At 48.6% G+C, this 14,080-nt stretch overlaps 2 protein-coding genes and 1 pseudogene across 3 annotated transcripts; 1 reads left to right on the plus strand and 2 right to left on the minus strand.

Annotated features, from left to right (window-relative positions):
- Positions 1 to 2,166: 2,166 nt before the first annotated feature.
- LOC139835709 (uncharacterized) lies at positions 2,167 to 3,471 on the minus strand. The gene has a single exon (XM_071825572.1). It carries the CDS (start codon positions 3,469 to 3,471, stop codon positions 2,167 to 2,169), a length of 1,305 nt encoding a protein of 434 aa, XP_071681673.1.
- A 2,390-nt stretch (positions 3,472 to 5,861) lies between these two features.
- On the plus strand, positions 5,862 to 8,327 carry LOC127321233 (glycerophosphodiester phosphodiesterase GDPD2). 2 transcript variants are annotated; one of them, XM_051350270.2, is made up of 8 exons: positions 5,874 to 6,201; positions 6,285 to 6,499; positions 6,713 to 6,772; positions 6,857 to 6,937; positions 7,045 to 7,245; positions 7,348 to 7,443; positions 7,574 to 7,770; positions 7,868 to 8,327. In XM_051350270.2, the coding sequence occupies exons 1-8, from the start codon at positions 6,117 to 6,119 to the stop codon at positions 8,115 to 8,117; spliced, it is 1,185 nt and encodes a 394-aa protein (XP_051206230.1). In that variant the 5' UTR covers positions 5,874 to 6,116; the 3' UTR covers positions 8,118 to 8,327. The 2 variants fall into 2 exon arrangements, with proteins under 2 accessions (XP_051206231.1, XP_051206230.1); XM_051350271.2 differs by lacking the exon at positions 7,868 to 8,327 and having other exon boundaries at positions 5,862 to 6,201; positions 7,574 to 7,774.
- Positions 8,328 to 8,373: 46 nt separating this feature from the next.
- Positions 8,374 to 13,060, minus strand: LOC127321242 (uncharacterized; annotated as a pseudogene).
- Between the last annotated feature and the right edge of the window lie 1,020 nt (positions 13,061 to 14,080).

The following is a 14,080-nucleotide window of genomic DNA, read 5'->3' on the forward strand; positions in this document are numbered from 1 at the left end:
TATAACTACTTGAGTGGGCGCATGCTTGTTACGAAAAATCCTAGCATTGCGCTCATTCCATATCTCCCACGTTATGAGGAGTGTGAGAGAGGAAACCGCCTTTCTACACGGAGTGTCGCCGCCCGCCAACAAGTTCCACCAAGAGTCTATGGATAGCCCAACCCAATTCGCGGGTTGAATCAAAGGGATGCCAACCCAATCCTTGATCGTATCCCAAATGCGAGCCGTGTAGCGACAATTGATGAAGAGGTGCTCCACAGTTTCAAGAGTTTGGTTGCATAGAGTGCATCGGTCACAATTTTGCCACCCCCTAGCTTGCAAGCGATCGGCCGTCCAAATCCTATTTTGCAAAAGAAGCCAAGCAAAAAACTTCACTTTCGGTGGCGCCCAAGCCTTCCACACCAACTTGTTCATGTTTGAAGCAATGGCTCCAATGAATTGTATCTCATAAGCCGATTTGGAGGAGTACTCTCCATTGGCCGTGAGCCTCCACACAATGTCATCCTCAACCCCATCCCGAAGTTGAATGCTTTCAATAAGGCCCCAAAGCTCGACAAATTGCCTAAGGTAATCCATGTTGTTGATTTTTCCCAAGTCAATCTTCTTGACCCACTCGTTATTCCTTCCAATTCTTTCTCTTTGAGATCTCGAAAATGAGAGGGGCGACCTCAATCGGCTTCCTATTGTTTAACCATGGAGAGTGCCAAAAAGGCGCTTTATGGCCATTGCCAAGGGTTATGGTCGTTGAAGCATAGAACACCTCCATGTCTTCCATAGAGCAAGGGTTTCCGGAGCCTTTCCAAATTTTGTCGGGCTCCTTCCATTCAAGCCAAGGCCAACGAAGCCTAAGGGCCCTTGCAAACTTCTCCATATGAAGAATCCCAATCCCACCAAGTTTTTTGGGGCGGCACACGGTCACCCAATTGACCTTACATTTTGCCCCCGTCGTGGTGTCCTTGGCGGACCAAAGGTAGGCCCTCTCAATCTTGCTAATGTACTTGGTAGTCTCCGGGGGAAGCATAAGCGACGTCATGTAATAAGTAGCTTGCGAGGCGATAACGGATTTGACCAAGGTTGCCCGGCCGGCGGTAGTAACAAGTTTCCCGCACCAAGTTGGGAGCTTCCCGGCACACTTATCCTCAAGATGTTGGAAGTCCGCCCTTTTGAGAGACCAAACCGAAAGCGGGAGCCCCAAGTACTTAAGAGGAAAAGTAGCTCTCGCCGCCGGGATACCTTCAAGCACGTCATCAAGGTCCACATGGGCGCACCGGATAGGAACAACGGAGCTTTTTTGGAAGTTGGTACAAAGTCCGGTTACCTCACCGAAACCATTGAGGATACTTGCAAGATTTTGGATGTCCTCCTTAAAAGGCGCCACAAACACCGCCGCATCATCCGCATATAAAGAGGTCCTAAGGATGTTCCCGCGGCCACGGAGCTTGTGAATGAGGCCGAGAGTAGTAGCATGCTCCAAGATTTGTGTGAGCGGGTCAATGGCGATAACAAAGAGGAGCGGGGAAAGGGGGTCGCCTTGCCGTAAGCCCCGGCCATGGGTGATGGGTGTACCGGCCAACCCATTGAGAAGGACCCTAGAGGTGGAGGTTGCGAGAAGCGCCACAATCCAATTGCGGAAACGGCTCGGGAAGCCCCGTCTTTGGAGTAAGTCCACAAGATATTCCCACCGGACGGAGTCGAAAGCCTTTCTAATGTCGAGCTTGAATAGCAAAGCCGGAATCTTGTTTTTGTGGAATCTAGTGGCAAGGTTCTTGACATAGAGGAAATTATCGTGTATACTCCTTTTCTTGATGAAAGCACTTTGCGCGTTGGAGACAAGCTCATCCATGAGAGGCGCAAGCCTAAGAGCAAGCATTTTGGAAATGATCTTGGCAATGGCATGGATTAAGCTTATGGGCCGAAAGTCGGTGATTTGTTCCGCCCCCTCCTTCTTGGGTAACAAGACAATATTGGCGGAGTTAAGCCAATGAAAATTCTCGGCGTGGAGGTCCCCAAAGAGGTGAATGACGTTCATGACGTCGACTTTGACAATGTCCCAACACTTCTTGAAGAAGGTGCCCGTGAACCCATCCGGTCCCGGTGCCCTATCCCCGGGCATAAGATTTATCGCATTCCGCACCTCCTCCTCGGTAAATGGCTCCCCAAGGCTATTCAAGTCCGGGTCAACAAAGTGGAGCGCTCCCAATTGAAATCCTTAGTTCTTGGCTCGCCTCTCTCCATGGTCGACTTGAAATGGCTATGGATGACCTCTTCCTTGGCCACATGCTCGGTAACCCAACCATGGTTGTTCATGAGTTTGTGAATGTGGTTTTTCCTACGTCTCGCGTTAACCCTTAGGTGAAAGAACTTTGTGTTGGCATCCCCCTCTTTCAAGTTAGCAATGCGGGCACTTTGCTTTTTCCTAGCCCTCTCCACCACCGAGAGGGCAATGACTTTCCTCCTCAAACGGGCCCTAAGCATCATTTCATCATTGGAGAGCAATCTAAACTCTTGGGCCAAGTCAAGTTGCAAGATCACCAAGAGCGCGGCGTGCAACAACACCTTCCCATTAGAGAAAAGGCCGCGGCTCCACTTAGTCAACCTCTTGCCGGTGCAACGGAGCTTGTGGAAGAGAACTTGGCATGGCTCGACGTGGGAAGAAGGTTCATTCCACGCTTGTTGCACAACGTCATGGAAACCGGGGACCCTAGTCCAAAAGTTCTCGAACTTGAAAGACCTTGGTCTACGAGGGCCACAAGCATCGGAGAGGAGTAGCGGGCAATGGTCCGACAAGGAGGAGGAAAGAGCATGAAGAACATGAGTGTCGAAGCGGATGTCCCACTCGGAGTTGCAATAGAAAGCATCGAGCTTGCAAAGCGTCGGGTTCTCCCTCTCATTGGACCAAGTGAAGCGGCGGTTTTGAAGGTGGATCTCCGTAAGCTCACACGAATGAAGGGCCGCCCGGAAACGGTTTATCCGCCCGCGATTCACGTTCCGTTTGTTCTTGTCTCTAGCCCTCCTTATTTGGTTAAAATCACCCAGAGCAAGCCAACGGACGCCAAGCGGCGGTTTGTGGCCCAAAAGCTCGGCAAAGAAGGGGTCTTTTTGGCTCGACGCAGTTGGCCCATACACCCCGGTGATCTTGAAATCACCCTCATGATCCGTGTTTATGAGGTGCACATGAGCGGAGAGGCAATGATCGGAAAGGACCACATTTGTGAGTTGCACCACGGAATCGTCCCAGAGAAGGAGAATGCCCCCCTTAGTCCCAATAGATGGCCTCTCGGCGAAGCACTTCAAACGGTTGCCGCCGATGTAGATGGCGTCAGCGGGCGACACAGAGTCGAGCTTGGTTTCTTGCAGGCACACAATTTGACAGGAAGAGGAAGCAATTATCTCATGCACGGTGTCCCGACGATCTTGATCATTTAAGCCCCGGACATTCCACCCCAAAATGTTCAGCAGGATGTCTAACATTTAGCACTAACAGAACCCGACTGACTAACAGCTAAGATGGCGAGCAGCGCCTGGCAACAATTCCAGAGGCGTGGTACATGCACCAGCCACGGAAGACAACTGCCCAGATCCTTACAACAACGGACAACAGCAGGTTTTAACAACATTGGGAACAAACTGGCCCAACCGGACAGCAGCAAAAGATGATCAGACATCAGCAGTGCCATCCACCTCGTCCTCCAAGTCCAACGCCGCAGCTCCTCCACCCTGGATGAGCGCCTGGTCAACCTCGTCTTCATCCTCCGTCGCGATGTTAAATAGCACCTTCATAGCATCGATGACCTCCTGCGTCACCTGTCCCTGGAATCTTGCCGCGAACTCCGCCATGGCTTGCTCGGTGACCACTTCTCCGTCCTTGATGATCCCCAGCCCACGACAGAGCACCGCTTCCGCCCTCTTCGCGACAGGAGCCGTCTTCCTGCCTGCCTTGTTTCTTGCGGAGGCTTGCTTGAGCGTGAAGCCGATAGTGCGGCCGATCGTCACGCCGGCGAGAGTCTTCCTCCTATTTGCCGGACGCTGCGGAGGCGATGATGTGGGCGGCGACAGCAGAGGCCGCAGCGCTGGTGCGAAGAGCCCACTGGGCAGCTGCAGACCTCCAGGCGAAGAGCCGGGCCTCCTGCGCGGCGGCGTCCGCGCCAGCGGGCTGACATGGGCCAGCACCGGCGTTTGCGTCGGCGAGGAAGGCGGGGTGTGGAACGCCGGGGACCCCGGCGGAGTGTCGAAGCCTGGAGGGCGAACCGGAGTTCCCTCGGACACCTGGTGGCGATCCTGAAGCCACAGCTGGGAGAGGCGCTGGCCCTTGGAAGCCGGCGAGGAGGGTAGGACCGACGTGGGCGAGGAGGACGCCGCGAGCGACTGTGGCGATTTAGCCGCCCGGGAACGTCGGCGACTTGCACCAGGCGTGGCACTCCTGGACGTCGCGCGCCCATGGCGCAACACCGCTTCATGGTCCCGGCCATCTCCTTACAAGTTCACTAGTAAAGGAATAGCAGTAAGAGGCAGGTACTTGCCCAACAGTAACAAGGGGCTGGCAACTCCAGAGTTGTAAGCAATCTGTATCGTTGCAAACAGCATCTCTGAGGGAAGCCCCCAAGCCCGGCCATATGTCCGATCTAGTCCGTATGGACGTTGCCTAGGTTAAAACTGCATCCAACGACGGCCCCTATCACGTGTCCGCGGGTTAGGGCATCTCCAGCAGAGCGACCTAAACCGGTGATCCATTCAGTCTGATTATGTTCGTTTTGGTCAGTATGGGAACATATTTTGGGTGTTGTTCCGGCCTGCCCAGTGCGTGCGTCCAGCGGCGCAACCTACTGGAGTAGAGACACAAGCTTGGGAGGGTCTGGTCCGGTGGGATGTTGGGTAAAGGTTCCCTAAAAACATTTTTTTTTTTGAGAAACCTAAAAACGATATTGGGCGAGGAGAACCAACTAGTGGTTGGATGGTTAGGAGGATAGTGACACTCCTAGCTCACCCAGTGATCAAATTTCAGGTTTAACACTTTTGTGTCTCGTAAAAGGCGGAATATTTCTTCGGTGGGAGGCGATGTTCTTGTCGATATCGAGACACATGTGGTGATTTCGTTAATCTCAAGACCAATCGGATTAGTTTTTGAATTTGGTTTGTTAGAGGTATTCATGGAGGTAAGGTGCGCGTTCGTGTGCATTCATAAAGGTGAGCATTTACGTCTGTATTTACGTATTGTGTTTCGAAAAAAAAAGATTGTTGGGCGACGGTTCTAGAACCTAATAAATGTACATCTCGCCGGGCCGAACTACTTTTGAGGTTATGACGTGCTAACATGGATGTTATCCATTACCAGAAAGAAAGAGGATGGTATGCACTACTGGCACCTCGAAGATGTCCTAAGCATCACGTTATATTTCCACTTGAATCATTATTCACGGTGGGGCCGTTAGCAATCACCCTCGATCGTCCAGGAAACACTCGAAAGAGAATCCGTGCATGAGAAACAACATGTGAGATGGTTAACCCCCAATTTAGTAATTTGATGTTTTATAAAGACGGAAAAGCGAGGCATGTGTGATAACTTTGTTAATCTTAAGATGTACCGAATAAATTTATTACACATAGGGTAAGATGTATTTATAGAGATGAGTGTATGTACTATTAGTGATTTATGCATCTGTACTGTATTTCGAAAAAGAAAAAAATCTGCAGAGGAAATTCAGAGATTCCTGTCACCTGGGAGAGCATATCCCGCGCGCTGGCATAAACCTCGGATATTCCTCCCCTCCGCCCGCCTGAATCCAATTCGCTCATCCAACTTGCAAACCCAATTTGGCCTGTCCCGATTTGTAGCGATCATGTCACTTAATCTCGGCGCCTTCGTAATAATCTCGTTCCTTCTGTATTGCCACATTCATCGCACGTTAAGCACGGAGGGACAGACAGCGAACGTGAGTGTATATATAGCATCCTCTCTCCGCCGGCGGCTCCAGCGCATCCGCAACCAAGAAAGGGTAGTATAAGAGACGACCCTGCCGTTGATCATCTCGGGAGTCGGGACCCTGTCGAGGCAAGTCAAACGCCCCCACGCCGCGGCCGTCCGGCGGCACGTTCATCGGCCTTGTCTCGTGCATCATATGGCCGCCCAGCTCATGGCAGCGCACGCCGCCACCGTGCCGGACATCAGCGTGGAGCTCGACCTCGCCACGGCGTGCGCCGACGGTACGCAAGATTACATCCACGACTCAAATGCATGCGTGTGTAGCGATCGATCGGCGGCGTAATAACTATCATGTTTCGTGCAGGTGCCGCCGAGTCGATGCTGGTGAGGGACGCGGCGGTGCCGGCTTCCGGCGACGGGGCGAGGCCGCCGCTGGTGGTGATCGGGCACCGCGGGAAGGGGATGAACGCGCTGGCGTCGCCGGACGAGCGCCTCCAGGAGGTGAAGGAGAACTCGGTGCGGTCCTTCAACGACGCCGCGCGCGTCGCCGGCGTCGGCTACGTCGAGTTCGACGTCCAGGTAAGGAATTACAGTTGCGCACCACCCGTTAATAGTAGCTAACGCCTTCACGGCAAGCTGTACGTGCCATAGCTAGCTAGCTCGGTTCGATCGGCGCGCGATGGCCGTTCTGGCTGCTGCTCAGAGCGTGTACAAACCTACAAATTTAGCGCGGTGCACGTGCAAGTACGTCGACGATGTGGATTACAAGATGAATATTCATTTTTTCCCCAGGTGACCAAAGACGGCTGCCCGGTAATCTTCCACGACAACTTCATCTTCACCGAACAAGACGTAAGATCCGAGCTTCCAATCAACGTTTCGCTGCGCAGACAATATGGTGCAATGACTCACAAAACCGTGACCAATTTATTTCAGGGCGAAATCTCCGGGAAGCGCGTAACCGATCTTGGATTGGACGAGTTCCTCTCCTACGGCCCTCAAAAGGATCAGGGCAAGGTACGTACGCACAACAGCCGAAAACTGCTACCATATATATGATCCAACATCCTCTGAATGAAACAACGGTGAGTCGGTGACATCTGAGTAGCTGCATCTTGTTTCAGGTCGGGAGGCCATTGCTAAGGAAGCTCAAAGATGGCAGGATACTGAGATGGGACGTGCAGTCCGACGACGCATTCTGCACGCTGCGGGAGGCATTCGAGGACGTGGACACTCGCGTCGGGTTCAACATCGAGCTCAAGTTTGACGACGACCTCCTGTACCAGGATGAGGAGCTCACTGGCATCTTGCAGGCCATCCTCAAGGCATGAGCATGGAACAAGCTAGGGATCGATGATGGTGGCACTCTTGCTGCACCATTCTGAAGATACATGTTCACTAACAGCTGCGGTGTTGCCTTTGTTCAGGTAGTTTTCGAGCATGGGGAGGAGAGGCCCGTCATCTTCTCCAGCTTCCAGCCTGACGCCGCCCGGCTCATCCGGAAGCTGCAAGATCAATACCCTGTAAGTGAAACTACCACTAGACGCCTACTATACTCTCAATTCTTCAGATATAGGTAGCACAAAAGTTTTCGGTCCGTGAACAGTGGCTTGACATGCCAAATTAAGCTGCCGTGCAATGTTTCTGAACCAGGTTTTCTTTTTGACCGACGGAGGGACGCAGCTCTACGCCGACCCGAGGAGGAACTCGCTAGATGAGGCCATCAGGCTGTGCCGTGCAGGTGGCCTGCAGGGCATCGTGTCAGAGGCCAGGGCGGTGTTCCGGCACCCCTCGGCGGTGGCCAGGGTTAAGGAGGCAGGCCTCTCCCTGCTCACCTACGGGCAGCTAAAGTAACTCACTGACCACCTCGCTCCTAGTAGCTTTGCTCTGTATTTCTTTCTAGACAAGGGGTTGCAGATAACTGATGGTCTGACGTTGTTGCTGCAGCAATGGGCCGGAGGCGGTGTACATGCAGCACCTGATGGGTGTGGACGGGGTGATCGTCGACCTGGTGAAGGAGATCACCGACGCCGTGGCGGAATTCTGCGCTGCAGTCGCACCGGAGCCCGACCAAGAAAACACTGAAGTGGGGAGGTTTGAATTACTGGATATGGCGGCGCCGGTAAAGATGACGCCGCAGTTCTCGCAGCGGGAGATTTCCTTCTTGCTGAGGCTCATACCGGAGCTCGCACAGTAGTGTGTATTACTAGTGTTGTCATTCAGTCTCATCAACAGTAGGTTGACCAATCTTTGACCCCTCCGAAATGAAACCCCAGGCATGGCCGCATGGAATGTTTCAGCTGATTTTTTTGGCAAGCAGTATCACCCTCTATTTTTTAGTTTTGTACAACGTTCATGGCATTTCTCCTGCCATATAGTAAGATGAAAAACACATGTTCAGATGACAGAGCACTTTGACTTTACTGAAGAAACTTGCCGGAAGATCAGAACAGGCCGGCACGAACCGCTCCACAAGCCTATCTTTGCTATAAAACCAGTCTAATTCGTTTATCACTTCAGCATTAGTGTATTCTAAGTAACTGATCAACCCAACTATTGTTCGATTTATTTCCTCGGAAACTAAAGAGAAGGGCAAGAAAACTCACATTAAAGATTATTCATCTTCTGGAGAGACAGGCCAACTGATGCAAATATGGGCTTATTCTTCCATCCTGTTAACAGGATCCAGCAGGTAGTCGACATCCGGGGTTACAACGGCGCGCTTACTGATCTCTCAGGAGAGACCTGCATAGTGTTAACCGCCGCAACGTCCTGTATAAACATACAATTTGACCCAGGAGAGACCTGCATGGTATGTTAATTTTTAGTATTGCGCTGTGAACATATATGCTCACATAAAAAGCAGCAGGCTACAGGACTGATACTCACATCAAACAAGGCATCTCCGATCTTCATCTTCACTTCACCGCTTTATATGAGTATCTTTCCCATTAGACCTCCTGGCAGATCTTTGATCTTAGAGCCCTGGAATGATGATGGTCTCTTTTGCCCGCTTGTCACTTCAGATGCTGCACTTCCAAGTTGAGCATTCTCCTCGGAGCCTGTATTTGGCTCTTCAACAGACTGTGTCTGATTTGGTAAAGGAAGAGATGAAGGTAACTGGAAGAAGAGCAACTGTGGTGTGGCGGACTGAACCTGTCAATACAACGATAAAAATAAGAGAGCAGCTATGCTCTCCTTTCAAGCAATTAAATGACAGATTGCAAACAGATAATATGTACATTTAAGTTTCCACTAACAAGGTTTTTTCTCTTTAAAACAGAGGATAATAAGCGACAGTGTTGTACCAATTTGATAATACATTACCATTAATCCAAGTTCTTCGGCTGTGGTTAATTTACCATCCTGAGCTCTGTTGGCAGAAGACTCTCCAAACTCCTCATCATCAAGAATTTCTGCAATAGAAATGTAGGACATAAATTAGGAATGTATGAAGGAACTACACTGCAACATAAAACCAGACAGAACAAGAATATACCACGATCCCCAGAGTAGGGCCTCCTAAGTGGCAGAGTAACAGGATAATCACTATGGGTATAGTCCTGTATAAAGATGGAAATTAATCGAATGGATAATGAGTGCAAAGGAAGACGTTCACATTGGTGCACTTGGTATCTCCACTCACCCATGGATCAACATATTCTTTTAATACTTTTGGCGCTGTACATGAAAATAAAGGGTGTTAATGCTCCAAATGAAGCAATGTGTGCAAGGTCTTTATCCAAATACAGTCAAGAGAAGCAAGATTGCAATGGCAGCCAACGGACTGTAAATAACTGATATGAGATGTTTTATTTATCCAATTTTTATAAAAATATATTAAACCATTTAGTGGAACGTTTAGCTAAATCATAGAACAATAGATAAAAATCGTACAAAATACCTGCTGAATAATTCCGCGTAGGAAAAGATCTTGGATAGGTAGAGTCCCCTTGCCCAAATGCAACCCGTGTATGGATTTCTGAGAAAATGCTGGCAATATTAGAAATAGTGGGCACATCATTAATGGGCCCAAACTAGCTTGATGTATGTAATATGATTTAACATCACATAAGAAAGGGCTAATTTATGATAGAGTTGTCAGTATCTAGTCTAACTAATCTCAAGGTACCTTTTACTGAATTCAAAAAAATTGCAGTATGCAATTACAGACAACAAGACTATTTTGGTGCAACCTCTGCACAATGCATTTCTGAAGGTTAGCACCCCAAGCATTTCCTTTTACAGGTCAGAACAACGAAACCATACACTTACAACTGCCCAACAAGTTACTTACAATAGATTTTTATCCTCAAGAGTCAAGAACAACGATTTGTATAGAAGGTACGGAAGGAGAGATACATAACCTAGTTATAGATATTATTCAACGAAATCCAAGACTCAAATGGCCAGTTGTTTGATTAAGATTGTCAAGTGACAACGAATTAATGTATCCAGTTTACTGCCTCCAAAATTCCTACCAATATATATTGAAGTCTGAAAACTAAGAACTTAGGAAGTGCTTCTTTGACAAAAGTTGACTCTTGACAGGTGAGCCCATAAAAATCAGGGAAAGTAAGCGTTGATGCTGAAGTTCTTACATGCTCAAAGAATAGAATTCACGTCCACTAAACAGCTAAACAGTCATGAATTTCATAACATATGAAGTATGGAACACAACATCAATTAACCACGTTTACCATTTTTCTCAATCTTCAGTCTTCTTCCAAAGGGATCAGTGCTCTACAAAATGAAGCAAGATAGAGCACCCACCAATCAACCATCGACCAATAAGCTTGCATATTATACAACAAACGACCAATACACTAATTCACGCACCTGCGATGTCTTAAGTTTCATCAACAGTTCCTTATCAACGGTTTCATCATTGCTCTCCTCAACAGGCTCCCTATAGAATAGCTGAAACTGTCAATTCCACGCCATGACACCATGCCTTATCAAGCAAACCTTGAACTGAAAGAAGATAGCCATGCATTATGGAAAAAAAAAATGCACCAAATCACATACATTTTCGGAGTGACCTTTGCAGGTTTGTTTGGAGGCTTCTTGGGTGCGAATTTAAGTCCTCCCTTAAGATGCAAGAAACAAATACGGTAACCATAAAATCGAAATAAACCAACAGAGGAACAACCTAAGTGATACCAACCTTGCGAAGACGGGATGCAAGAGCGCCATCTATTTCCTTCTTCACGTTACTCTTATCGCCCATAAGATGACAACAGGCCCAAACCTGCAAAATTAAAGACTTGTTCAAATTCAACATTAGTTTGATGTGCAAATGGTGGTGGAAATTGGAGCATGACACTGGCCCTTGGCAAGATTTCATGAGAACAAAATACTTAAGAGGCAAAGGTATTTCTTATGCAAAACACAGACCTGGGGTCTCCCCACTTTGGTCTGATATGTTGCAGGTTAGAGACATTTATCTCTGTGGCAGGAGGATGAAAGTTGGGAGTGGAGCTCTAACTAGCTTCTGGGGTGACTCCTGGTGCAGTATTAGTCCCCTCAAAGACATGTTCCCTGTCTTGTTTGATATTTGCAATGATCAGAGTGTCACTGTTGCTGAGGCAGCTGTTGTGGGTTGGAGATTCACATATAGGAGATGGTTGACACCTGACCTTATCATCCAAGAGGCTGGACTGCTTCACCTGATGAATCAAGTAAATTTGACACAGGAAAAAAAGTCTCCAAGGTGGAAATGGTCAAAAAGTGGCAAATTTACTGTGAAATCTGTGTATAAACATGTGTGCAGGAATGGAATGGACAGATCTTTTAGGCATCTTTGGAAAAGCAAGATCCCTCTTAAGATCAAAGTCTGGCTTTGGTTAATTTGGCATAATGTTATTGCTACCAAAGACAATCTGCTCAAACGAAATTGGTCTGGGGACTCAACTTGCCAATTCTGCAACGAACAGGAAACCATCAACCATCTCTTCTTTGGCTGCTCAGCTGCCAAGTTTGTCTGGAGTGCTGTTGCTACTACCATCAATTCTCTTCTCCCACTCGCCCGGGGAGCTTTTCACAATTTTTTTGGTGGTTTCCCCAATTTACTCCTGCAAGTCGTAATACACAGATAGCTGGTTTGGCAGCTATTTGCTGGGCCATTTGGAAACTTAGGAACAGAGCTTGCTTTGAAAAAAAGCTAATTAGCTCCCCTTTTGACTTAATCAGTTACGCTGTTGTTTTTATGAACTACGTAGTATTGGTCAGGTCTCCATGGCGAACAAGATGCTTTGGATCTTCGAGCTGGTGCTGATGGCCTCCTGCGCTTAGCTGCGGCGGCTGGAACGGGAAGTTCATCCTCTGGAAATGTTGGGCGTGTTGATCTTCTTCGTTTGGAGAACAAGAAACCTGATGATACAGACGATGCTGGCGATCAATAAAGATTCCTCTCGAAGCTGGTGGATTTGCGAGATCATGCAGCCTGCCCCTTTATTTGATAGTCCCTTGGTCCTATCTTGATACTGGCTCCCCTTTGCCGTAGGCAGGGGTTTTATGTTTGTGCTGTTCCTGACTCTGTAATATTCCGCTTGAACGCTAGCACTAGGTGGCGATCCTCCACCTTTTGCTTTTTTCTTTTGCTAAGTACTGATGTATTTTCGTTATCTTCTGGTAATGAAAATTCGATCCCCCCCTGGTGGATCGTTTGGAAAAAAAAACCTGCAAAATTAAAACATCAAAGCTTGAGGTGGCTTGTGGGATATACAGATTGCACTGAGAATCAGAGTCAGAGGATCAAAATTTCTTTTCAAATTAGAGGAATGCCATAGTTGTGACGCTGATACTACTACCCATGTAACAATGGCGATACGCATTCATCTCCCCATTGTTTGTTTATGAACTTATGTTTATGCGATACAAATATAAGGAGCATAATTCTACGGCGGGCAATGACTTGCACTTTACCTCCTGCTGCTGCTGATAGCCTGCTAGTCGGACGAGGCGCAGAGGAGCCGAGCCGAGGAGGTCGTGGTCGCAGCGATGCAGACCTGTGGTCCAGCCGGAGAGAGAGACGCCGCCGTTCGGCAAGAAAGCACGCGAGTGTGAAGACCAGAGGCCAGAGGGCACTGCCAGAGGGTGGTGGCGGCGCGTCAATCCGGGCGAGCCGGAGTGTGGTGGCTAGCTAGTGCAGCGGTTGCTGATCTAGAGTTGCCTGTGATTTGGGCCAGTTTCTTCTTTTTTGGCAAACGCTGGGCCAGTTTTTTTTGTTTTTTTTTAACAAAACTGGGCCAGTTCGTTAAGCCTTAAAGGAGAGAGCGCATCAGGCCCGGGGTACGGGGAAGCTGGACAGCTGGATGACTATTGGCGAGCAGGCCCATAGACTTAAGATTCACACAGGAGACAGGACTATGGTAACAGTCTAACAGACAAATATCCTAAAAAAAAGACAAATATTAATTTTCTCAGGTCTATTTTTTATAACTGTTTTAAATGTTCACACATGACATGTGGCGGTGTCAAGTCGTTGCCTTTCATCAACATGCACTTTTTTTCGAAAAGGACCACCGATCTATTAATCATCATCAACAGTAAGAATACCAAAAGTAATAAAAAAATACAAAAAGGTATTTAGACCATCTAGTGGAGACTACAAACACTGGAGCAAGCCAAAGGCACGCCGGTGTCCTCGTCCCTCCATCACCGGAGCCGGGAAAAACTTGTCAAAGTAGAGCTTGTTGTAGTAGATAGACGGAAAGTCGTCGTGATAAAGCTCCAAAGGGTCAACGTAGCAAAGCAGCAAGCAACGCCAATGATGAGAACCGTAGATCAGAAGAGCCAAACCTATAACCACACCAATGGACAAGAAGATGGACCGGATCACAGGAGATCCGTCGGACACAAAACTCCACCAGAGTGAGGATAGGGCGGGGATAACCTTATTCTGCAATAAGGATGTAGCCGCCGCCTCATCATTCTGAAGAAGACACTAAAAACAACCTAAAAATAACAAGAAACCTCCCACCGGCGAGGAGCCGTGGTCCACCACACCTCCAATGCCCTAATGCCACCAAAGGTGGAGCAGACCGATGGCGTTGCTAGCGGGAGGACGGAACCCTAAAGTCGCCTCAGTGGATTTGGTATAGGCTTTGTGTTGCCCTGGTGGCTTCTAGCGTTATGCCGTGTTTGAGCTACCCCCTG

Source organism: Lolium perenne, chromosome 2 (assembly GCF_019359855.2).
Source record: "Lolium perenne isolate Kyuss_39 chromosome 2, Kyuss_2.0, whole genome shotgun sequence".
NCBI classification, from domain to species: Eukaryota; Viridiplantae; Streptophyta; class Magnoliopsida; order Poales; family Poaceae; genus Lolium; species Lolium perenne.

Bases quoted from the DNA above. Each gene is read 5' to 3' on its own strand.
- LOC139835709 (XM_071825572.1), bottom strand. From the start codon at position 3,471: ATGTTAGACATCCTGCTGAACATTTTGGGGTGGAATGTCCGGGGCTTA.
- LOC127321233 (XM_051350270.2), top strand. From the start codon at position 6,117: ATGGCCGCCCAGCTCATGGCAGCGCACGCCGCCACCGTGCCGGACATC. The intron at 6,202-6,284 runs GTACGCAAGATT...TGTTTCGTGCAG, and splicing joins CGCCACGGCGTGCGCCGACG to GTGCCGCCGAGTCGATGCTG. The intron at 6,500-6,712 runs GTAAGGAATTAC...TTTTTTCCCCAG, and splicing joins ACGTCGAGTTCGACGTCCAG to GTGACCAAAGACGGCTGCCC.